The 26,157-nt window shown below is 46.2% G+C and overlaps 1 protein-coding gene across 3 annotated transcripts in view; it reads right to left on the bottom strand.

Annotated features, from left to right (window-relative positions):
• LOC128902110 (unconventional myosin-Vb-like) overlaps nt 1-26,157 on the bottom strand; it is a 154,371-nt gene that overhangs the window by 38,624 nt on the left and 89,590 nt on the right. For all 3 annotated transcript variants that reach the window (XM_054184497.1, XM_054184498.1, XM_054184499.1), the window contains 6 exons: nt 25,120-25,206; nt 15,007-15,118; nt 13,592-13,803; nt 10,774-10,930; nt 8,341-8,580; nt 2,278-2,517 (listed from right to left, as the gene is read on the bottom strand). In XM_054184497.1, coding sequence (XP_054040472.1) covers nt 2,278-2,517; nt 8,341-8,580; nt 10,774-10,930; nt 13,592-13,803; nt 15,007-15,118; nt 25,120-25,206 — 1,048 coding nt within the window. The remainder of the gene's footprint in view (nt 1-2,277; nt 2,518-8,340; nt 8,581-10,773; nt 10,931-13,591; nt 13,804-15,006; nt 15,119-25,119; nt 25,207-26,157) is intronic.

The raw sequence follows: 26,157 nt of genomic DNA, 5'->3' as shown, positions 1-26,157 counted from the left end.
GCTATTTTAAAATTAAGGAGTCGGAGAGAAAAGCTGTACGGAAGAGATTAAAGGACATTTTTTCAGTAACAAAATCATAACTAATATGGATTTGCAGAAGCTGCAGCCCCAGCTCAAGGCGATAGAATCAAGGCTGTCACCTCAATGTCACTCGGAAGCGTCTGAGGACTTCGGGTATCATCTCCAGAGCGACCGCATCCCACCACAACCACGCGGTAAATCTTGCTATTGAAGGTGAAAAGCGCTTCTCACACCTGAATTCAGTTTCAGGACGCTCCCCACGCTTTTGGTAGTTATTAGAACTGCTCAAAAAATCTCTATCGTAAATTTTCTTGGAAAGCCATTTTTGGCTCAATGAATGTTTCCAGGAAGATGCCATCTCTGCCTTCCCAATGACGAGGAATCGAAGGGAGCAATTGAAAGCTAACGGGAACCTGCACTGCTGAGTAGAAATGTTTTATAATTAAACCATTTATTGTCATGGTAAAGTGCACAGTATTTGCTCTGCTGTAGGCACTTTTACAACAAGGGCTTTGTTTTCCTGCTTTTTGAAAGCATTTCTTTGGTCATTAAATCAACCTTTCTTCGAAGTGCTGGAAGGGGATTTGCAGTCAAGAACAAAAGAGAAGCAGTTCTTCCCCAGCTGCATCACCTTCAAAATAAAGCATCGTTTCAGGCTCTAAAAGCCTGCGCCGCAGCCAGGTAACGAGCCCAGCCCTGTGCCAAAAAGGATCTTCTCCTTTGGCATTGGTGGAAAGAAAATTACCGATTCCATACATCTCTGTGTGGGTGCAACACACGCGTAAAGAGCGGAGTAACCGCTTTTCTGACGGCTCTTGGTCCAGCCAAGAGACAACTCGCATGCAGGTTGAATGATCTTTTGAGAAGCACACCCAAAAATGCATTTCATCAGTCCTAGTTGATCCAGTTAAGTTATCCTGACCACACAGTCCCCACAGGTACCCACCCAAACCCACCATCCCAGGACTCACCCACAAGGGTGGGTGCTGCTGAGTGAAGTGCCCTTGAAGAGCCCCATCTGGGCACTCTTCCACCGTAATTAAAACACAGCTAATCCCAGACCTTTCTTTTCTTTTTCCCATCTCCAAAACCGACTCAACTTCATGCTGTCACACAAAAAGCACTTTTCTAGAGTAACAGCTGCAAAATAGCTTTTTCTATGCAACGCATTGAGTAGAAAAGCCCTAAGTTCTTTCCAGTAGCAGCATCAAAGAAACCACTTCAACCACCAGTGCAGAAGAAAAAAGATCACAGATTTCATCCGAGCAGTCGCAAGCATTTGCGAACTCACACCTTAGTGCCTTCGGTTACAAGATTAGGTGCGAAGATTATTCAGAATGAACCTGACTAGCAAAGAAATTCAGGGTAAAAGGTCCATTTTTACTATTTGCAAAAAACCTCTACGCTCCAAAGTCTCTTTCTCCCACTAGAAAGCTTTCTTGTACAATGGTGGCAGTGTTGGGCCACCTTCACCTCAAAACATCCAGAAAGCTTAGGACTTTGCATGAAGGAGGGGAAGAAAATAAAGAAGTTTAGACCACATCACAGCTCCGAACCCTATAAAGGCTTGTTGTAAGAACCAGCCTAGCCAGTGTTGGAGCAGTGACCCTCATGTCCCATGCCAGGCTGGGTTGAGGAAGAACATCTTCCTAATATTTACGGCATCTACAAAAGCCTTCTCCAATATTTTGCATTACACGCCACGAGGAATCACTGTATATACATGAAGCTCTGGCATATCCACAGTTATTAAGCGCCCTTATTTCAGATGGACCTGGGTTTGGGGAGTTTCTTCATGTTTGGCAGCACAAAAGGCATCGAGATGTGGCATCTCGATGTCCATCCTGGACATTAGGAAAAAATTCTTCACAGAAAAAGTGGTCAGACACTGGAATAGGCTGCCCAGGGAGGTGGTGGAGTCACCATCCCTGAATGTGTTTAAGAGTCGTTTAGATGTGGTGTTAAGGGATATGGTGTAGGGGAGAACTTTGTAGAGTGGGGTTGATGGTTGGACTCGATGATCCCAAGGGTCTTTTCCAACCTAAATGATTCTACGATTCTATGATCCTTCTGACATGAGGCTCCTGCAGGGATGTCCACCTGCCCTTGCTGCCCTGGGGGCATTCAGGGACAAAAAGAAAAAAATAAATCATAATTAAAGATTAGAAATTAAGTCTTTCCCCTTCAGACTTGTGAAGGGCGAGTTTTCACCAGTATGACCACCTACACGACATGAGATGTGACAAATACACGTACCTTCCTCAGTAGGTCTTTCTCCTTAACGTAGCTGTCTTCCACGACTTTCCTCTCACCAAGAGCTTTCTCAAGCTCCAGCCGGAGATGCTCCATCTCTTCTTGCAAGCTGACAAGCTGGTTGCCGTCACCCCGGTGGCCCTGTTGATATTGCACCAGTTCCTTCTTCAGCTTTTCCACCTCAGAGGAATGGGCTGACGCGAGCGTAGAGAGCTGCTCGTTCAGGAGTTTGTATTCCTTGTTCTGCAGCCAACATCCCAAAAAGAAGAAAATAAGGCCATAAGCAAGAACTGATACACTGCAAAAGTAACCATCAAAAATCCTTGAGCATGGTGGATAACAAAATTCGGATAACGAACATTACCATGCATACGCTAATAAAGCTCATAAAGCTAAAAAAACAATTTCAAAACTGTGACAAAAGCTCAATAATATTTTGGTACCGATTATGCAAGCATTTGTTAAATCGATGTTACACTTGAAGCAAAGGCAAACAACATGTGATAGCACTGGCGACCAAACCAAAAAAAAGAAAAGAAAATCTACACTTCTATTACAGCTTCCAAACAACGTTGCTTAACGCAATTGGCTTGCAATTTTTTCGGTTTGCAATATTGGGTTTGTGGTTTCTCCTTTTATTCCTGACTCGTATGCCCGCAGGATCCTGGGGTGACAACGCCCTGTAGTATAATTGCGGCCTCGAGCACACAGAGCTCCCTAAACCCCAGCTTTAAGCCATGTGCCAGCTCCACAGTCTTTTTATTCGCTCAGATTTTTCGCTTTTAAAGCGCTTACCCATGATTTTCTCCCTAGTTTTGAGACCTGAAAATTCAGCGGCTTTGATTTTTGTGGTTCAAATCAAAGTCCATGGGAACTACATTGCGACTAATAAAACATCATCATTATTAGCCAGCCCCAGAAACAACGATGAATTCACAACAGACCAAGAGCTTCCGTAAAAAGACAACTAAGCAGCTTCGCTAACATTAAGTAGATAACCAGAAGTGCAAAAGAACCATTTTCAAATTTACAATATATTCTGGTTTTTAAAGTTTCCTTTTTGAAAGATTTCTATACAGCTTTAAAGATATGGGCTCGTATCGCTCCCTGTACAACAGGCCCCAAACGGTTTCCTTTCTTAAATGGGACTTTGGTGGATATTTCACTTGAGCATCAGAAATACCAGTTTTGGTCTTTCCCGGAAAATATCTGGCGAGAGATTGTTGTCTAGACCAGATCAATGTCCTGGTAAATCTGCAGTTTAGCCTTTTGCTGTTTCTCAGAGCTTTAGTCACCATCAGAATCACAGCAGCTCATGAAAAACTGCTCCTTCCAGCCAGAAGTTTTTCGTTCATGTGGAGGCCAAGAAAAGCTTGAGGTGAAGAAGCCAGAAGATCAAAGTTTTAAAGGACACAAACGTATCGTTTTAAAAAGTCAATGGACTAGGGAAGTCCTGATACACAATTTTTGACTGGTCAGGATAAGCAGTAAAGGTGCAAAGTCACAGCTACTAAGATGCAACTTCTTCCTCTAAGACGTTCACCACAGTCGAGTCAGCAAGACGAAGAAATCGAAAAAATTCTATACCAAAACAGTGTGATCAATCTCTGTAAGAGTCAAAGGCTCCCATTGGCTCTCATACAAGAGTTTTCAAAGAACTTTACAGCCTCGAAAAGGAAAAAACAACCCATGGAAGCAGAGAATTTCACCTTCTAGGCCTACACAGGTTCTTCCAGACCAGGCAGGCCCCTGTACAAACATACGGTGAGTTGGTGGATACCGAGCCCCCACACACTACTTAGGATTAGTCTCTTTTAGATTCCCAATGTGGCTCGTAGGATCCTGTCTTCTACCATCGCTCTTATTGTCCTTTTGGCCCCTCTCTAGGTGACCTCCCAAAGCAGTCCCAGCACTCCGATGCAAGATTAACACGCATCTCAAATGGAAAAACAGGTAAATGATGGACATTAACACCTTTTCCTTTGATCCCTTGTAACGTAGAATTAGTGAACATCAAAATTCAGCGTTCAGGAGGTATTATGGAATTAACATTTCTGCATGACCAAAGCCAGCAATGGCCCTTGTGGCCAAGAAGGCCAATGCCATCCTGGGGGACGTTAAAAAGAACGTGGCCAGCAGGTGGAGGGAGGTCCTCCTCCTCCTCTGCTCTGCCCTGGGGAGGCCACAGCTGGAGCACTGGGTCCAGTCCTGGGCTCCCCAGTTCCAGAAGGACAGGGAACTGCTGGAGAGGGGACAGCAAAGGGCTACCAAGATGATCTGGATGACTGGAACATCTCTCTTCTGAAGAAAGGCTGAGGGATTTAGGCCTCTTTAGTCTGGAAAAAAGACGACTGAGGGGGGGATCTTATCAACACTTATAAATACTTAAAGGATGCGTGTCTGGAGGACGGGGCCAGGCTCTTCTCAGTGGTACCCAGTGACAGGAAAAGGGGCAACAGGCACAAACAGGAACACAGGAAATCCCATCTGAACAAGAGAAGGAACTTCTTTCCTTTGACGGTGGCAGAGCCCTGGAAGAGGCTGCCCAGAGAGGCTGTGGAGTCTCCACCTCTGGAGATATTCCAAATCCGCCTGGACGTGTTCCTTTGCGACGTGCTCTGGGTAACCCTGCTTTGGCAGGGGGCTGGACTAGATGATCTCCAGAGGTCCCTTCCAACCCCTGCCAGTCTGGGATTCTGTGATTTCCACATTTGGAGAGACAAGCTTTGCCTACGGAGAACGGCAAGAATCGCTCCGGTTCACAAATTGCTGGTGCTTCCCCCACCTGTAAAGGCTCCCCAGGTCTCTCCTCATCCTCCAATACACAATGTTTGTGTCCCAAGGTTTATGGATACGATTTTACGTACCAGCCCACTGAGATTTCAATCCAGATATAAGATAAATGTACAGGAAGGCTTTTTCTTGTTGTTGGTTACCAGAGACATGAAAGAGCATTTACTGTCCCGCAGGGAAACGGCTGGTCCCCACTGCAATCGGAGATCAGACCTCGTTAAACCTGAACTTGATTTAATTTAAATCATTATCCGGCCCAGCAGAGCTGTGACACTCCCGGTTTCAACCCAGGCTCTGTGAACCTATCTAAAGTTTATTTTGCTACTAATGGGAGAGACAATTTCATCACTCCCGTTACCCAAACTAGTTTTATTCACAATAAATGCTCACAGAGATACTGCTGCTTTCAGAGACAGCGCGGGGAGCTCGCTGGGAGTCTAAATATTGTCTGTGTGAACATAGAACAGCCTTAAAAGTGTCTCAAGCAGCTACAATATACACATTTTTAAAAAAAACTCAACCGAAAGAAAGAAGAAAATGGTCCAATGCGGGTAGAAAAAAGTGGTCCGCTGTGGATATTTCACCGCAAAAGAGATTTAAACCTTTCTTGTGTGCGCAAAACAATCCCTCACCTGATTTAGAAACTGAATTAAATAGGCCCCGTTACGGATGCTACAGCGTGTGAGCTGAGGCTGAAATACAATAATCGGTTTTAATGTTTTCAAAGATCTTCTCTTCCTTGGGGGCACGGGGAGTATTGCAGCTTTCTATTCACGCATGAGCTAAAGGAGCAGAAATAGAAACATTTTCTTCCCCGGCTGGTCAGAAAACGATACAACCGCAGCTCTCCAGGTTACCTGCAATATGTTTTTTCTTAAAAAGTTCATTAGCGTTCGAAAAGGTCACGTTTAGAGATCGGCAAGGACTGAAACTGAGATGCCTCAGGGAAAATATGATGCAACGAAGTCACGGCTGCCAGAAAAAAAAAAAAAAAAATCCAGCGGAGCGAAAAGAAAGTCCACTGGAAGGGTGCTCATTAGCACATCCAAAACATCCCAGGGAAACCTGTCAGTCCTGAAACGAGGGGTAAAATTAGCTCAGCAGACAGACTGCCACGAGTAATACAGAGCAGAGATTCTTTCCTGCAGAATCTACCCAAAGAGCATCAAAATAACTCCTTCAAAACCGTCTGCGCAGAGACCGAGGGAGATCAAGACGAGCTCCAGCCCATTATTTCTGCTCTCCGTGTCTCCTTCCCTAAACTAGACCTTTCTGCTGCCTTCACAAGCCGGGACAGGAAAGCCAACATTAACCAAAGATTGGTCTTTCTTTCTCGTTCCACCCCCACGCTTTTCCTAGCAGTAAACGGCAAGGAATTACATAAAATAATAATACTAAAATTAATACTGCTGCGCCCCAGCCAAGCCCGGCAGCTCAGCAGACCTAACACAGACGTTCATGCTCATTGCACGAGTCCAGCCCCCAAATATGTGGGCCTGAAACGACCCACATGAATTAATTCCACTAAATACCCTCCAGACGCGGGGCGGTCATATCAAACAGGTTTCTGATATACTCATATATCAAGAACCTTATGCTTAAGGTTTTCCCCTCCTAAGCTACAGAGTTTGTCTGCAAAAATCTACGTATGCAAAGCAGGCGGTTTAAAGTTAACCCCCGCGGTTTAGGAGCCGCGATGCATGCTTTGCAGCCAATTAATACGGCAACGCAAGCGGCCAGCAGTTATGGAAATCCCCGGGTGTCTTGACTCCGCAGTCTCTGAGCCAACGCCGAGTCATTTCTCCTCATCTTCACGGCAGGACCTCTCCTGTCGTACAGGGATGGGAGAGATTTAAGGCGGCGAGGAAAGCGCGCGTGATGTGTAAGGGCTCCCGACAACAACGCAACGATAAACTGCGATTAGTAATAACTGGTAGTCTAAATAAGTAGAGATCCTGACTTACAGAGAGTATTTCTCCCGTAAAAGGGCTGTTTAAGGATATAGGTGGATATGAATTTCTCCATTAATATTAATGGATACAATTGGATCCTACTTAGCATTTCTTATACTCATCCTTGAAGACCTTGAACAGCACTAGGAAGCAACACAGAGGGTATTTCTCAGAGTAACTTGCAAAGTCTCAGGTCGTTAGGTGGGAAAACTCTCCTGCCAAGTGTGTAATCAAACTATTATTCTGCAGCTCATTAATGACAAGTGGCATTTGATGAAGGTCCTTCTGTGAGCAAGATGTCACAGTAAGACTGTCAAGCCATGGCCACAGGCATCTATCACTTACATTGCCCATCTCACCCCTCGTTGTGGCTTTTACTTCTGAACAGCTATTTCATCTAGAAACACAATCACGCTCCAAACTACTTTGCAGAGTGATTATTGACACAATTTACCTTTTACTTTCCAAGTGAAGTGACTGACAAGACCTACGGTTCAGTACAAACTGTGGCAGAGACTCTGCATCCTCAGTGCTTGCAAAGCACAAAGTGTAACGGCCAAAGCCTTTTTGACATAGGGATCTCACATGGAGCTGGCTTGGGTTTTCAAGCAAGAGCTTTCAAATTTGCCCACTTTTATCTTAGAATCATAGAATGGTTTGGGTTGGAAGGGACATTAAAGACCACCTAGTTCCAACCCCCTGCCCTGGGCAGGGACACCTCCCACCAGCCCAGCTTGCTCCAAGCCCCGGCCAACCTGGCCTTGAACCCCTCCAGGGATGGGGCAGCCACAGCTTCTCTGGGCAACCTGGGCCAGGGGCTCACCACCCTCACCCCAAAGAATTTCTTCCTCAGGTCTCATCTAAATCTCCCCTCTTCCAGCTTAAACCCGTCCCCCCTCATCCTATGGCTCCCCTCCCTGATCCAGAGTCCCTCCCCAGCTTTTCTGTAGACCCCCCTTCAGGCACTGGAAGGCCGCTATAAGGTCTCCCTGGGGCCTTCTCTTCTCCAGGCTGAACAGCCCCAATCTTCCTCCCCCGAGTCCTTCTGGGCAGTTCTCACAACAAATATAATGCAGCTTTTGCAGCTCACCGAGCAAGCTCCTCAGACAGCAAGGTGGAAACTCAAGACCCAAGTGCATCTGCACTTCCATAGTGGTGTCCCACCTTTACAAGTGTCTGGCCAGCAGTAGCAGAAGGCTGCCACCACCATGACATCCTTCCCAGACATCATGGGAAGATAAAACCCTTCCTAGGAAGGACAGTACAAGAGAAGCAAAGCAGAAGCAGGACCACACTTGTCCCAGCACAACTCAGGACGTACCTGCTCATCGATCTTCCTTTGAAGCTGGACCACCTTGTTCTCCATGCCAATGTTGAGCTTCTTCAGGTGCTGCGCTGAGCGGGCCTCGATCTTCAGCGCCTTCAGCTCCTGCCTGGCCTTCATGCGCCGGTAGTAGCACTGCAGGACGATGGTGGCACCCCTGACCCGGCGGAAGCGAGTGCGGGCCAGCCAGCCACGGGCGTACTTCTGGAGGATGATGGCTTTGTGCTCTGCAAGGATCTAGAAAACATGAGCAGAAACGGGACAATCAAGGGAGAAAAGTCACCTGGAAAAGTAGCAGCAGCCCTGATTTTACTACAACGTGGCACTCGACACTTCCCAATCTGCCTTCAAAAGGGCTTTTCCTCCAAGCAGGAGTGTCGGGGTAGGCGCAGGGGGCTGTTATTTTGCATCCTCTTTTGCAGCCTCCTGGGATGTTTCTCTGGTCACTGCACTCAACTGATGGAAGTAGGACACATCCAGTCCTCTCTTCGGATATACACTGCTCTCTAAAAAGAGTCAAGACCCTCCTGGCCAGCGAAATGAGGGGATACGATCCCGGCCGGTGAGTAGAGGACTCGATGGGGACACGGGACACCTGGGCTCAAGTGAGACTTCACAGACCACTTGGAATAATACACAGATCTCCAAGATCCATAGCAGAACAAATAGCCATTAACAAACACACCAACACTTAGCAATAAGCTTACTGTCCCTTCAGCATCAGGTACAACTCGCACCAGAACAGGTTTTTAGCTTTTTCTCATGCGTGTTCCGCCCCTGCATGATGATAACTTACAGTGCAGATAAACGCTCTCCAGGTGGGATTTCTTATCTTACGGATAACCTTCAAATAAAACCCTGGAGTCCTCTCACTACAGTCCGCAACCGGTTCTCTTGCATGATTCCATTTCTAGAAACTTGTATCTGGTTTTGTGAAACTTCTGGCGCTTTTGCATTGGATTTCTCCCCCCAGATTTACAGCAATCTTTTCAGTAGGTGGCAGTTCAAGTCCTCCCTCTAACACTGAAGGCTGGCATATTAAGAGACACCACCAGCACGTTGTTAATAACTTTCTTATGTTGATCAATGCTGCAGTATTATGAGGAAAGAAATAGCAGGAGAATGTAAAGACGTTATTAGTTTGCGATAAAGTTGTGTCAGAGAAGGTACAATATCAACTTCTCTTACAAATCTTTCGTTTCACCCTAAGGCTTTCTTTGCGCTTGCAAATTTTAATTCAGCGTGAAGGGATTGTGTGGATTGATAGGAGTTCTTCTGAAATGAGCTTCGTATGTCCCCAGCCTTGGCATTCTTACCGATGGAGAACGCTGGGGGTGCCCAAAAATCTAGAAGAAACCCTGCTGCATTGGCCTTGGGGACCTATTCCAGCCTTACAGCAAAGTCTCGGCAGGCACTGGGCACGTCCTGACCCCGTGGAGCGTCACCTGCAGCTCGGCATCTGTTGGTGAGTATGCACTTGAACCGCCACCTATATCCAACACCTTCATCCAGGTGCTCCAGAGATTAAGGACGAGGCCTGAACTTCAGCCAACTTCTACGCCCTCTTAAGATTTTGGGTTGTTTTGAATCTCAGAGACTTTAAATGCTGGACCAGCCCTCGCAGAGGCGTCCGATTTAAAAAAAATAGATGCTGAAAAAGCAGTGGCAGCACAAATTGCTGATGACCAGCACCCAACTGCTCTGGTTTTGGAGGACATCCCTGATCTCTCTGGTGGGTCATCAGGTGTTCAAGTAACCTCTGTCACCTCCAGGAGCAGGGTCTCCCCTCCTGGCTCATCATACCTGACTTCTTCAAGTGTCCCCGGTGATAACAATTAGGTACACATTTAGGTGACTGCCAAAGTAAGGCTGGGTCTGAGGAGTGGACAGAAGATTCCCCAAAGCTGTTCTCAGTTTCCTGACAGACAATTTCTCACTGTACCGCTTGCTGTCATCAAACCTTTACTTCCTTGCTTTCAGCTCCCGGTTTAACACAGAAAGCTTACGGAGAGAACTAATTAAAGAGGGATTTATATCAATAAATGACTTGATGCCTTCCATGACAGACCCCACTAGTCTTCCTGCCGTACTGGTAAACGGCACCTGCAGCAGGGCTCAGACACAAATTCAGTTTGCCAGCGAGGGTTTGCAGAGCATGGGTTAGATCAAATGACATTTCCAGATTTCCACAATGCCTCCCGGCATCCGAATGACTTAACTTCATTTAGCTGCTCCGCCGAGGTGCTGCTGTCAAAAGCATTTTTGCTTGCATTGCTTTAAATGGCAATGCTCGCCGTCAACGTGTGCTCTCCAGAAACACCAGAGGCAGTCGGCTTCGTAAAACATCAAACCGGCCACAATAAATACAGAGGTAAATAAAAAGGCTCTTCCTACTCTTTTCTAACGCAAAGACACCCCGTGGAGTCGTACCTTGCGATAAATCCTCCTGACAAACATGCCCCGAGCAAAAGCCTGAATGGTGACGGTTGCGTTGCGGACCCTCTGGAAAGCTCGGAGGATCCGCAACATTCGATACTGCTTCTGGAAGATGATGGCAGCTCTCGTCCTCCTCAGGTGCTCGGCAAGCCTGCAAAGCACAGGAAAAAAAGGTCAGCAGTAAAACTAAACCACCCACCCCCTTTTTTTTTGGTCATTATAAGTTTTAAACTGGACAGAGAGAAAAACCTTTGGTCCAAAAGTAGCTTGATGGCACCCAAGAAAGACCATCCCAGCAGGAGGGCTAAGAAAAGAGCCGCTGATAGCATGGCTCCGTTAAAATAATGGGAACAGGGATGTAAACAGACAGCATCCATGGCACCCAGGAGCACTGGAACCAGAAATCAACACACCTCATTATTCCTAAACGGCATTAAAACCAAATATTTTCCAGGTTTTTCCTCCGTTTGAACTCTCTGTCTTATGTAGTTGAGCCAATCGAGGCCCAGGTTGGCTCCATCGCTTCCCTCACTATAAAACGCAAGCGTCGCACAGCGTATCTACCGACTCAGTGAAAACGGCAGCAAATTGATTTGACATTTAAACCGGTGTGCGCTGGTTTGGCAACAGTCGTGAGCAGAGCCCCAAGCAATTCACAGAGAGTAAATAATGAGGGATGTGGTCAACTCCGTGCCACGTCGCTCCCCTTCTCCAACTGAATTCGTGTTCAATTTGCTGTTACGCAGGTTAATAAATGCCCATAAAAGCGCCATTTAATTTCATAATTAGCTTGTTTTGCTGAATTTATTCGTCGTTTATTGCTCTCAGCATGAAGCACTATATAGATAGTTGATCCACTTCTTTATTTTGGGAAATGCATAGCAAAACTAAAAGAGCCACGTCAGATTGGCTTATATATTCTCTTCGTCAAGGCCAATGGCTTCTCATTAGGACCCACTGAAGCAGAGCTCATTAAAGAGGACAAGGGATGGTCCATTTCCAAAGAGAGAAGAAAGAAGTTATTCAGGTGACATCCACCCCTATGAAACCAGCATAAAGAGGCAAACTGGAAAATCATGTTGACGCAACACGGCAGCAGGTGGTTTCTCCTGCTTCCAGCTTCTCTTTTAGCTCATAGCCCGACACTTTGACATCACCAGGGATTCCTCCTTCCCTCAGAGGGATGGTTGGCTGATGCAAAGTCAAATATAGAGTTCAAGTCTGTAGGTGTGCGTGCAGAGCCCACCAAAGAGGCTAAAATTAATCACCAACTCCCCCTTTTAATAAGTCTTCCTCTTATTGCTTAGGACTTGTTTGCCTTGTCTCCAAGCAAACTGCCAAGAAGGATGTGTAGCCATGAGCTAAGAGACGTACGTGAACCTCTGAGGACAAGAAGTTCATCTGAGACCTTCTCATCCCTGGATTCTCCATTTTGTCAATCCCTTCCACCAAACACAAATATCACCACAAATTCAGTCAGCATCTCTGATGTTCTTCCAAAATACAATATGATTTAGAGGAAATCCTTGGAAGGAACATGGAAGTTCTTCACCTTCTGTTGCTCCAATAATTGCTAGAAATCAACATTCATCCAGCAATCCAGAGAGTAGTGGTGACTATGCAGGAGCCTTGTAGCATACAAGCAGCATCTCACGCTGCCCAAGTGCAAGTGGAGTTAATTGGGCTGCAAATTAGGTAGCAGCACTTCCGATGGTCAGATGCTGACTCGGAGCCAGGGAGAACATTGCTGCTCCAAACCCAACAACACGGCTAACACACCACAGCTTCTCCAAGCAGAAAACAAGAAGGGAAACAATGGTGAAAGGACACAAATCTACTCCTTGTTTATAGAATCACCTAGGTTGGAAGGGACCTTTCAGGTCATCGAGTCCAACCATCAACCTAACCGTGACAAAAATCATCACTAATCTAAACGATATCTCTAAGCACTATGTCTTTTAGATACCTCCAGGGATGGTGCCTCAACCACTTCCCTGAGCAGCCTGTTCCAATGCTTAATAACCCTTTCAGTGTAAAAATTTTTCCTAATATCCATCCTAAACCTCCCCTAGCACAACTTGAGATCTTGCTCTCCAGTGCAGTCTTATCTCCAGAACGCCCAGCGAGCCACCGACATGAAGAAGCCTGAGGTTCCTGCACACAGAGAGTTAAACACTGAGCTCTATTATTCTGTAAATAGCCCCACGGCCAGTGATTTGGAGTGATTTTTCTCATTGCAAAGGATAGGGTAAATCAATTCTGAGAAGTCCCCTTGAATACCAACCAAGGAGGCGCAAACCTGGCCCCTGCCGAGGAGGAGCCCATACCAACTAGCAAAACGCTCACTGGCCGATCCAAACGCCCTTTGCCAGAGGTAGTCCCAGAAAAATATTAGTTCTGTGAAACACTTTCAGCTAAATATCTCAGAGTACTTTAGTCATCCAATTACAGCCTAGCTGCCTACGTTATAGCCCTGGCTCAGCATCTAGAAATTAAATCAATATAGATACGACAACAGTTTGAGGCAAAGAGTTTTGATCTCTTGCCTCCCAAATAAAGCTGGGGAGAGGAATAAATCCCGACTTCAGCACAGAAACTTTCACCGTAGTGGTACCTACGTGCACAATATGGGTCTTGTTTTCACCAGGCTGAAAGGCAACACCCCATACAGAGCATTTTCACTGTTTCTCCCGTGAAACCCTCAAGTTTAAAGTCTACAAGATGGAACAGATTGAGAATACAAGTGCCCAAAAAGTAGTTTTCCACTTGACCTCCCAGCTAGCCCTACCTCGGAGGGCTTCCTAGGACCCACCTCCGTGCCAAGTGCCCACGCGTGTAGCGCTGGACGACGATTGCAGCTCGTCTCAGCCTTTTGTACTTGACCCTCTGCAGCCAGCCCCGCACCGTCTTCTGAATCATGATTGTGGCAGCTCTGAACTTATCTGCTCGCAGTTTCTCCAGATATGCCACCTGGCCTGCACGGAAAAAGATCTTGGTACGTCCAAACTGGAACTTGTCTGGATCCTTTTCAAAAGCATAAAGGAAACTAAATTTAATTAAGGCAAACATATTATTTATTTTTTTTCAGTCTATGTTGCTCAGTACATACAGATTAAAAAACCCACTTCAAATTTATCAGCTCACATCTCTTCTTAATTAGTTGATAAAGATATTAAAAGACTCCAAACTACTTGACCTTCTATACACCCACTGAGGAAGGCAGCACTAGGATTCAGTCTTAAGTTCCATATATGTATACAATTTTTTAAATGTTTTTTTGGTTGGTTGCTTGAGTCTTTTGGGGTTGTTTGGGTTTTTTTCAGGTTAAATGGAGCAACGCAACACCAGAGGACTTCAAGAAAAGGTTTCTTTCTTGAAAAGATTCACGCTTACATCCGCAAAGTCCTACATGCACTGCAAATGCCTCTGCAGCCAAGACACACGCGCGGTGCATAAGGAGAAGGGCTTTTGCAGAGAGGAACCCAATTGAGTAAATTTCTCAAAACCCCACAAGGAAAGCAAGGATCAAAAAATTAAAACCTGGCTAAGACGCTGTCCGCATTCTGGGCTACTTAACAGCAAGGCAATAGGGAGAAACCTTTGTGCGCACATTTGCAATTTAAAAATAATGCACGTCAGTCTGAGTAGTAAGATTTTTGGCGAGGAAGGCTTCTTATTTGCTTAATGGGGAAAAAAGTCCCAATCTGTGGGATGCTTTTCCTACATATTAGTGGCCAATAAAAGTCTCCCGCTCATCAAGATAGGGCAATTATTGCGTTTTTCTCTTACTCATTTGCACAAAGAGACATTTAACGATGGGGTGACAGAACCAACTTTGACTAAGGTTCACAATGTTGTACACAGTATCCAAAGCTGGACCTCCAAAATGTGCTCCAGCTATGGCTAGCCAAGATCCAGGGGGGATTGGAGGGATGACTCTTCTGGAGATGGCCAGTTGTTCACGCACAGTTGGTGATAACAAACTCTGGACTTCACCGGCACTAAAACACTACCTTCAGCTTGACCGCAATCGCGAGATCCCACATCATGTTTGCTCTCGCTACCTCCTTGCAAGGCTATCTCACTTTGGAAAAAGCCCCAGGCTGTCTAGACTGAATAAATACCTGCACAAGCAGCAGGTGAAGTAGGAGCAAGGAGAGCAATTCAGATCATATCAAACCCACGAGCTTTGCCAAAATCATTGCCAAAGATTTGGTCCCGGCTCACCTTAATGAGGTCTTCCAACAGGGTCTGACAGATCTGCTTCTTGTCGTTCTTAGAGAGGTCTCTCTTTTTCATAAGAACACGGTATCTATTGAAAAAGTCGTGGTAGGACCATCTGAAAGCAAAGCACACACAGGATCAGTCTGCACGTCAGGCATTACTTCCTTAAAACAAAGCTTTTGGAGTCATAGATGACTCCAAAATACAAAACTCACCTACTGAGGGATCTCAGCATGGATTGAAGCCATCCAAAAGGGGCTTGGTCACCCCAAACCTGACGCCCAGTCTCAGCCCTCCCCTGCAACTGAAGGCTCTTCCCAGTGCATTTCTAGCCTGGAACTGCAAGGCCATGGAGCACCTTGGTTTCGCTCTTCCTGATGCGCTTCCCAAGCTGCTGCCTTTTACCAGTCAAATGCAACAACGCTATTCCTTTTTGAAGGAATTTTGAAGAGATCATAGATCCCCTAATTTGGCCAAAGAAATTTTAAAAAGTAACCTTGATAAGACGATAGGGAATGAATCAAATAGAAACTCTTCCTTACTATGCTTTTCCAAACTCTGTTGAATATGAATTTGGATCAATTCATTCACTAATCTCTGTGGCTGAGACCCTTAAAAAATTAAAAAACAAAACAAAACAAAACCTTTGGACTCTGAAAAGACAAAGCAGCCACTTGGAAGATGCTTCACATCTTCACACAAGCAGTGAAGTTCCCAAACACGCAACACTAATGGAAGGCATTAGAGGCCTGTATCTTACTGCTAGGAAATATCATCTTCTGCTGCCGCCGTTAGATGTAGAGCCTGCAGACTGGATCCTGAAATTGGTTCAGCATTTGCTAAGTTTCAGCCTTCTCCAAATTAACACAGTGAGTTATGAACCCCTCAAAACCTGAGTTTTTAATCAAAGCGCTAGGCATTTCCAGCACTGTCAAGCAGGGCCATCGTTACTTCAAAAAAAAGAAAAAATATGCATAACAAATATCAAAGGAAGATGGGAGAGAATTGCAGAGATTTTGATTTCTGCCCTCGCTCAAGGAAACCATCTGTGAGCATGATCCTCGCCCACATGGATGTTCCGGCAGCCAAGATGAGCAGCCACACAGAAATGCCTCCTTCTCCACCCCGCAGCCCTATGCACACCTTTGGTTTTGTGTGATTGCACCCAATTCTTCCTATTTTTCCACTTCCAGAGATTAAGAAGAGGGAAGAAAGGCCAAATAAATTGCAAAGGACCAGAGCGATGCTTGTGATGGGTCCTTACACTTGGCCGGTTGGCAGTGGTGGGGCTGGGTGAGACATGACACCACCTGAGCACCTCCCACGTTCAAGACTGCTGTCTCTGTAAAATACTTCACAGAACAGAATAATTCAGTTGGAAGGGACCTACAACGATCATCTAGTCCAACTGTCAATGTAATTTCTAATTAAACCTCTTGAAGGATGGAAGTTGGGATATTTGGTAAGACGGGCATACCAGAAATACAGCACGTATTTCAAAATGCGTGACCAACAGTTTCACATCACATCAGAAAATGCAGCAGGGGAAGCAAGCCAGTTTAATGAAAAGCAATACTCTAATTAAAAGAGCACAGTAGGAGGAAACATTTATGATGAGAATGAAAGGAGAAAAAGGACTTCTAAGGACTGGGAATTGTCACGCAGTTCCTGCGTGAACACATTGCACCCAGGACACCTTTTGCAAAGAATAGGGCAATGGCAAAAACTAGAGAGTGTCCTTAACATTGTTCCTGAAGCAAAAGGTAAGGTGGAGGGCTCCTGAAGACAGGAGCAAGGAGGGAATTGTGATGAGACTATTTCCCATGCTCAGATTGCTCAGGGTAGCCAGATTTAGTGATGACTTCATCTCTACCTACACGGGCTGGTCCTGGGGCTGGACAGCCAAGACTATCCACCCTCAAATAACCAAAAATCATAGAACCACAGAATGGTTTGGGTTGGAAGGTATCTTAAAGATCATCCAGTGCCACCCACCCTGCCCTGGGCAGGGACACCTCCCACCAGCCCAGGTTGCTCCAAGCCCCGGCCAACCTGGCCTTGAACCCCTCCAGGGATGGGGCAGCCACAGCTGCTCTGGGCAACCTGGGCCAGGGGCTCACCACCCTCACAGCACACAATTTCTTCCCAATATCTCACCTAAATCTCCCCTCTCTCAGTTTGAAGCCATTCCCCCTCGTCCCATGGCTCCCCTCCCTGATCCAGAGTACCCCCCCAGCTTTCCTGGAGCCCCTTGAGGGACTGGAAGGGGCTGGAAGGTCTCCGCGGAGCCTTCTCTTCTCCGGGCTGAACCCCCCCAACTCTCTCAGCTTGTCTTCATAGGAGAGGTGCTCCAGCCCTTGGAGCATCAACTGGATATAAATATATATATATACACACAAACACACTGGATTATCAGCAAAAAAAATAAGACACCTGCTACAGGGAGCTCAGTGGGGTGAGGTTCTGAACACAAAGATCACACAAGGCTATGGGCTTGTGCCACGTAGGGTTTAAGCATAAACTTGCTTTTCTCTTTGCTTTCCAGATGCCTTCGTTTTATAGTTACATTTCCTATTCTGTACCCGGCACCTTAATGCTTTTGCTTTGTGCAAATAAAACCCCTTTTCATTTTTAGCACGTCTGTGGCTTTTACACAAGCTCCCAAATCAAGCCTGGTAGAAGAAGCAGGGCAGGCAGCACCCGAGGCATGCAGCCAAGCGCGCGATGCCGGAAACCTCCTGCCTGGCTCAGGTATTGCTCACGCCCAGGAGGGCTTGGGGAGGGAGAAAAGAGGAGGAGGGAATATTCCCATTAACCTGCCAGAGTCAGTTCAGGGGCTGATACTATTAACTGCCGCTCTTCGGAGGACGAGATCCTCCTGCAGTTGTCACACAGGCTCCTCCAGCAAAGAGCAGCTGGCGAAGAGGCAACTCGCCCAACTAAGGCACGGGTCCAAGCTGGGCAGAAAGCAGCAAAATCCATCATCTTCCCGCACCCAGACAGAGATGGGGATCCCACAGATCAATAGTCGGACACCTGCAGAAATTCCTTAACAACAGATCATAAATCACTGCATCAAGGATCTTCCTTCAGAGCCTGTTGCTCTCATTTTATGGACTGGTAAAAACCGATTTCCCGCTTGTTTCCATCTTTAACATAGATAACAACTTTTTAGGATTAAGCCTCACGTGAAACATGGGAAGCAGGCAAGGAACACGCTCACTGATTGCTGTCGGGGTGTTTTGCTGGGCTGGCGGCATCCGTAGTCCTCTATCCCCCCTCTCTCCCCATCTCCCAGAGGTTCACAGCCAAATGTTGGCACCTCCACGGCACAACGTCGCTTCACCCTTGCTGCGGCGAGGCCGCTCTCGCCATCCTCGCCGATTTAAACAGGAGATGACAGGCCTGAGATCACACCACTTGGATTATTGTCCACAGAATATCGAGACAAAAGCTCCGCCACGCCGGGGCTCAGCTGACGCATCAGGAGTTTCACCGGAATATTTGCAGTCCCAGTTCACAAGGAGAATAAAGCCGCAGGGGTTCAGAGGTGCTGTTAGACACCCACTCCCCCCCCGCCCCGGAGAAAGGAACAATTAAAGCACTCAGGTTTAATGGGACATGCCTGGTTACACCATTTCAGGTTCAAAGCAGTATAAAGTTACCTTACAACTATGTGCTCCGAGAGAAACAAACACGATGCCCCAAACCCTACAAGCGAGATCTCTCTGGTGCCGAAATAACGAAGCTCAATGCCGTGGTGCATACGCGCTTATGTTTTTAATCTTTTGCACATATATGTATTATTATTTTTTTTTTAGGTTCAACATCTGCATCTTCAGCAGAGAAAAAGAAAAAAAAAAAAAAAAAAAGAGAAAAACATATGTCCCTCCTGCTAGACCACAAAGCGATTCCCAGTTATGCCATGTTACCCCGTATTTTAGCAGGTCAGGACAGACGATGGGAAGGTTACAGCTCAGTTCAAGTTGTTGATGGGTATTAAATTAAAAACAGACCTCAGGTTTTCAAGATGCAGCCACACAACACGGGCACGCTTCATCGCCAGGAGCTGGAAACCACCAAGAGGCACTAAATAAAGACAATTCCTTATAATTCTCAAGTTGTAAGATCCAGACGGCGGCGTAGGCGAAGAGCTGTAAAGAGGATTTTTGTACCTGCGCAACCGAGGAGGAGGGAGGAGGCATGAAGGACTTTCCCCTATACTACTAGAACTTTCCCAAGAATAAATAAAAATAATCTCAGGGTTGAGAGCAAGCCCAACCAACCTCAAACATCAAAATTTTGCTTGGAAATCAGCAAAGGGAAGAGAGCAATAAAAGGAATGGAAGGACACAGGAAAATAACACGCCCGTGGAAAATAAACCTCCTTGGGTTTGAGCAGCAAGGAGCACACTCTAGGGCTTGGCCAGTAGCAGGAGACTTGGTCGCCCCAGCAATTTCCGTGTCGTCTACGGGAATTAGACAGAGGGAATAAGCCATAACACACGCCAGGAATTAAGCTTCATGTCTGCGGATTAAAAAACAAGACTTGGATGCTTTACGCAAAAATACAACTGGGTGCCAAGCAGAAGGGCTGCCCCCTCCCACCCCGAAATCGCGGGGCTACGAACCCTCGTGCTGCAGAGCCAGCTGGATTAATTACAACCTCGCAATTAAAGGGAGGGCTTGGGTAAGAAACCGGGGGTGAAATTCTGACTCCCGAGGAAGCCTCTGAAAAGCAGCTCTCCAAGCCCTCAGCGAGTGCCCAAAATATCTCCAACCTATTGTTTTAGGGTGGTTACAGCAATGCTATTTCAGCAGCACTCAAGGAAGAGTATAATAAGAGCTTGATGATTTTAGGATGTAACCATAAAATGGTTCCTTTCGGTGGCTTAAAATGACGGAATACAAATTTTTTCCAGTAAAGGTAAATAAATTCATCACCCAAGACTGTCCCAGTGACGGTCTGCTGAGCAAACCCGGCTTCAGAGAATAAATCCTGGCAGCACCACGTGGCACCGGCCCCCAAAGGGATCGATATTTGCAGCAGTAAGGAGCTGGACTATATTGATCTTTTTATAGGAGCCAAAGCCCGTGTGGGGGCACGCAGGTTGAACAACCGAGTCAAAAACGGACATGAAATTATTTTAGAAACTGCAGTTCAGGGAGAAAATTTCTCTCGCCTTGTTCACTGCCGCAGAACAGAGTTGCCTTTCGATTAGCTCGGAAACACGCAGGCTGGCATGGCTTGAAATTATCGAGAATATATTCAAAGAGCAGAATTGGGGTGGGGGGGAAGGGGGGAACCCTCTCTCTACATATTACCTGTGTTGGGAGCGGGCAAACAGAACCGCCGGTAGTCAAAGTCACTTCTAAGTTTTGCTTCCCTGAAACAACTGCAAGGCAGCTAAAGGCACATTATAAAAATAATTATTTTATATCCAAGGATGCCCACGATACGTTTCAATTATGAATGTTGAATGTTTATAGGGTTTAGCAGCTGTGATTTCGTACTGAAGCGACACAAGGATGCTGCATCTGACAGTCAGCTCCAGCAACCAGGGGAAGCAGAGAAGTGCCAAAAATACTTAAAAAAATATAAAAATAAATGTCATGCATAACAACTATAATAAGAGTATTTCGGAGAGTCAGCAACGCTAATCAGAACGACTGCACAGTGGGAGACCACGGCCGTTGTACCGCTGATGGGAAACCTCCAGAACCAGCAAGAAGAAAAAGAAAAAAAAATGTAGCGTTTTAACAAAATGCAAGTTAAAAAACTTGTTTTAAAGAGTATTTTGTTATTAATGGAGATCTGCACCAATTAATTCTCTCTTTATAGCGTCAGTTTCTCCAAAGATGATGAATGGTTTTATAGCACAGAGACATTTTCCATGCTTCACCCGCAGAAGTTGATGATAGATTTATTATCTACCCATCTAAGACAGTCCATTCATCACAGTCATTTATGTACGTTCTAACAAATACATTTCTTAATGGCTGCGTAACATTTCAAACCAAATGATAAGTTTTCAATTTACTTGAGATAGCTGCAGAGCGCAGCGTACCATGGAAACGATAAAATAAAGCCAGGCGTCCCCAAAGCGGAAAGCGCGAGGCTTCATCTATCAGTGGGAAGATATGGTGTCTTACGCGGGTTGAAGAACATTGAAAGTGTATAGGAAGTTATTCTTTTTCTTAAAGGAACCAGGTAAAAACATTATCGAATTCCTCAAAACATTCATTTCTTCAACACCGTGACGGGGAAACGTGAAATAAGAGCAGAAGGTGGCTTTATCCAGAGATCTCCGACCCAAAGCCACAGCGCTCTCAGAAGTTAACTCTCGTGACAGCATGCTGGAAAAATATTCACAGGGAAACACCACGCGATGAAAATAAACATTTCCTCCTGTTCCTGTAATAAAACTTCTCTCGAGACAAAACATTTTGAAAATCCCCTCTTGCTCTAAAAGTAAATTCCTCACACCCAAGCGAAGCAACACTCACAAAGAGCAAGTTGTCCATCACTATTTTAAGAGGTTTAAATTTATAGCCTTCACACGGGGTTTAAATTTAAAGCCACGCTCCTTTTTGGTTTTATCCTTAACCACCAGAGTCCAGCTTGTTTCAAAAGACAAGGAAAGACAGAGGAATAGCCAAGGCTCACCGTGATGAAAACCCAGACAGATCGCACAGATGGAAAAACACGGGAAGAACTAAAACATCTCCTACGTTTCCCACAAAATAAGATCCTGTGGAAGCAGCTTTTGCCAAACTGGCTCATAAAACCAATTCAAATACGCACATTATTCACCATCTTTCGACGACGTTGCCCAACTCCCAGGTCTGAATTTTCAAGACTGGAATTTTACGAGCAAGGAGGGTGAAGAACTAGAGAACCCAAAGTGAAGTGTCTTATTTCCCCGCGGAGTTGTTGCTGTATACAATTATCTTCTAGAAACATTAAAAGAAAGACAAATCTGCCCTTGAAGCATCCCAAACACTGAACTGGAGAATGTCGTTCCGAAAGGCTGAAATCGCTATTTGCACACACACACCCTTTTTTTTTTTTTTTTTTTTTTTTTTGCCCCTGAAGGAAAACCAAAAGCTGACAAGTTGCAGTGATGGAAGAGTTTTGTATTCTTAGTGCCCGGGGAAAAAAGAGATCTCCTAGCCATAAGCACACAAGAGGAGCCAAAAGCATCCCTTTTGGGTTTTTCAGGATGGAGCGGTCTTCGCACCGGCCAATTATTTGCCGTAAATCGATCTTGGCCGGTGTCCAGGTGCTGCAGGGGTTTTTCCCCTCCTCAGTTACTAATTATACATCAATTTTAACTCCATAGGGTCTAAACTGCTGAGTTAAGCGAGCGGAGATGGAAAAATGCTACAAGTTGTCGGGAAAACTGTGAATGGAGAGGAACTTAGCAGCTACGCTAAGACCAATAACAAAACTTATGGACAACCCTCAAGCCAGAGCTCCCCAAACCTCCCCTGGGACCCACAACTGCAGAGCCAGGAGCCCCCAAGTGCACTGGGGAGCATAAAGGAGCATAAAAACTGCCTTTCTACGGCTTTTTCCAAATGAAACCACAGCTGTTTCACTGCTTTAGGGCATTTACTTCAAGACGACAGACGGATTTGACCCTGCAGCTACTTTAACAAAGAAGATAATAAAAGAACCCGACACGTCGGCTGGTTTTTAATTTCCCTCCACCCCTCAGAGATCATGTAATTTAGGAGCAACTTTTTATTAGTTACTACCCCAAATGCCTTGAAGATTTCAGGGATGGGAGCCAAAGGTGGTGCTGGGTCTTCTAACAGGGCCAGCCCCCCAACAAGGACGGCCCAGATCTCCATTCACCTCTCTGTCACCCTCCCACGCTGGCAGATGACAGAGACAAATTGGTTTCCATGAAAGTTTTCTTCTTTTTCTTTATTTTCTTCTTCTGTCCTTCTTAAGGAGTTGAGCTCAGCCAGCCAGGGAGATCCCCGTCACCAGTTTTTGCCTGTCCGTGGAGGTCACAGAATCCCAGACTGGCAGGGGTTGGAAGGAACCTCTGGAGATCATCTAGTCCATCCCCCTGCCAGAGCAGGGTCACCCAGAGCAGGTGGCACAGGAATGTGTCCAGGAGGGTTTGGAATATCTCCAGAGAAGGAGACTCCACAGCCTCTTCCAGGGCTCTGCCACCCTCAAAGGAAAGAAGTTGTTCCTCATGTTCAGATGGAACTTCCCGTGTTCCAGTTTGGGCCCGTTGCCCCTTGTCCTGTCACCGAGCACCACTGAGAAGAGTCTGGCCCCATCACTCTTGCCACCCGCCCTTTAGATATTGATGAGGTCCCCTCTCAGGCTTCTCTTCTCCAGGCTGACCAGCCCCAGGGCTCTCAGCCTTTCCTCAGCAGAGAGGTGCTCCAGTCCCTGGATCATCTTTCTAGCCCTCGGCTGGACTCTCTCCAGCAGTTCCCTGTCCTTCTTGAACCGGGGAGCCCAGAACTGGACCCAGTCACCAGCCAGCAGAGGTTTTACTGGGCTAAGTGCAGCAGAACCATCTCATGTCAACACATGGAAGCTGCCATTAATGGTCAAGAGGCTCTTTGCAGTTTTGCGGGAGATGAGTAACTGGTAAGGGCAGCACGCTCCTCCCCACAAACCGGGACGGGGAGTTCCTCATGGCGTTCAGCATCACGCTTAGCTGACTCTTTACTGCGCGTATTTATAACTCCTTTGTTCCATATATAAAGGCTGATGGCTATGCTGACATTAACACAAAGCTGCTTGGCAATAAAACGCAATTGATGCATTTTTAGAATTATTTGCCCTTGTCATTTTCAGGGCTTATTTATAGTTTATGTTTTCTGATTTATTAGGCCCTAAAAACCTCTTTTGAATTTTGTAGCACAATCAGCAAGAGCCACATCACCCATAACCTTTCCTTTCTAAGATGCAAAAGTTTAAAGAGTTTCACCCTCCTTTGGATGTGCAGGGTGAAAGTCCGCAATAATAATTTACAGCCCTTATTTTCTTTCTCTGCAAGTATAAACAAAAATTTTTTGGCTGAAATGGCTATTGCAGTAGGTGACTGACACCCAAAAAAAAAAAAAAGAAAGAAAACTGTACAGCGCGAGGAGCTTTTTTGTATAGGAAGCTTCAGGCAAGCAGGGAAGAAGTCCTCTAAGGCAACGATGCTTCTACTCTGGTCCCATGAGACCCCACCTGGAGTACGGTGTCCTGCTCTGGAGCCCCCAACATCAGAAAGACATGGACCTGTTGGAGCGAGTCCAAAGGAGGCCATGGAGATGCTGGGAGGGCTGGGCCCCCTGTGCTGGGAGGACAGGCTGAGAGAGCTGGGGGGGTTCAGCCTGGAGAAGAGAAGGCTCCGGCGAGGCCAATATCTGAACAATGCTGGAAATGGACTTTTTACAAGAGCATGTAGTGACAGGACGAGGGGGAATGGCTTCAAACTGTGAAACAGGAGATTTAGATGAGATCTGAGGAAGAAATTTTTCACTCTGAGGGTGGTGAGCCCCTGGCCCAGGTTGCCCAGAGAAGCTGTGGCTGCCCCATCCCTGGAGGGGTTCAAGGCCAGGTTGGCCGGGGCTTGGAGCAACCTGGTGTGGTGGAAGGTGTCCCTGCCCAGGGCAGGGGGTGGCACTGGATGATCTTTAAGGTCCCCTCCAACCCAAACCATTCTATGTTACAGAGCCATTATTTTGCTACTTTCTGTCCACCTCCATACGGGATCAAAGCTGGATTCCTTTATCTGCCACACACCAGCATTTTCAGAGATTTCACCACAACAAATCACTTCTCGGGACCAAACGGAAAGCACCAGCTGAAGCGCTGGACACGACACAACACACAGCAGCCCCATGACAGAGCTCATCATCACTTGATAACGAATCTCTTGGATATGAGGAACGCAGGACCTAATGGCGGTTTTGCAAAATGAAAGAAATATAAAAAGGGGAAAATCTGCCCTGGATATAAACCAACCTAAATAAATCCAGTTTGTCCTAAAAACACTAGTGTTTTCTTCTCCCTCCCTTGTCTCAGATCATGAAGTTGCTGAGTAAGGCACACCAGCAGCACAACTCCACGCCAAATTCCCAGCACGGTACCTGGATGGGAAGCCAGCTGCACTGATGCGGATGGTCTCCAGCACTCCACAAGCTCTCAGCTGCTGCACCGCTCTCTTCGGATCAAACCTGCAAATGCATTCAAGACAGGGATTAACACAGTGAGGAGGAACGCACATCACCAACCCATCTGATAGTCACTCTTTTGGGGACAGGAATTAGCTTCCGATTTGTGGGAAAAAAAGCTCTGCTCTCGTTATTAATATAGGGGCTGAAGAAACCCATGCATCCACGGATAGCTTTTGTCCATAGCCATTCCCTTGCAAACCTCAGTATAACCACAAATCCCACGCCTTGGCTTTGGGAACAGGTTGTCACACGTTTCCTCTCCATGTCACAAGACGTGTTTTCCAGTGCACCGGACCTTGCTTGTGTCCTGTCATCAATGCCAAGTGGTACTTTTGGGACACGATGACAATCTGCCACAATTAATCTCCACAGCCATGATCTACCCAACTAGGTAAAATAACACAGTTACAATAAAGAAGGCAACACCTTCTTCACCCCCACCACAAGCTGCCTGGTGAACCAGACGGTAGCGCTTTTGCAGCCATAAGGGCAACCACATATTTCCAGAAAAAAAATCCAACTCAACAACAAAACAAAACGGATATACTAAATTCCATACCAAAACTGAGTCATTAATAGGTTCCAGGGGTTTGCAGACCATGAGGTTTACCAAGAACAGCAGTGCTCGTGTTCCAAATAAGAGCTTTGGTAGGTGTCACGTGGAAATTCAAGGTATTTCTGCTCTCAGCTGTCCGCCCTCCTCTTTTTAACTGGCATTACCCTTTACCACCAGCATCTCATTTCCATCAGCAATTTGTGCTGAAAAACTTCATGCCAACTTCCAGCTGAATACTTGGGCTGTGCTTTCCCTCGTTCCTGGCCTGAACCCACTTTCAGATTGGTCCGTCTTTGCACAGAGTGCAGGTACCAGCATCCCCCATCACTTCTCCCTCCTTCCATCCCTGACACCGAATGCACAAAGAGGTCCCAGCTCTCCGTCTCTAGATGATG

This window comes from Rissa tridactyla, chromosome W, assembly GCF_028500815.1.
Source record: "Rissa tridactyla isolate bRisTri1 chromosome W, bRisTri1.patW.cur.20221130, whole genome shotgun sequence".
NCBI classification, from domain to species: Eukaryota; Metazoa; Chordata; class Aves; order Charadriiformes; family Laridae; genus Rissa; species Rissa tridactyla.
The sequence above is the reverse complement of the archived record's forward strand: the minus strand, read 5'-3'. Positions and strand labels throughout refer to the sequence as shown.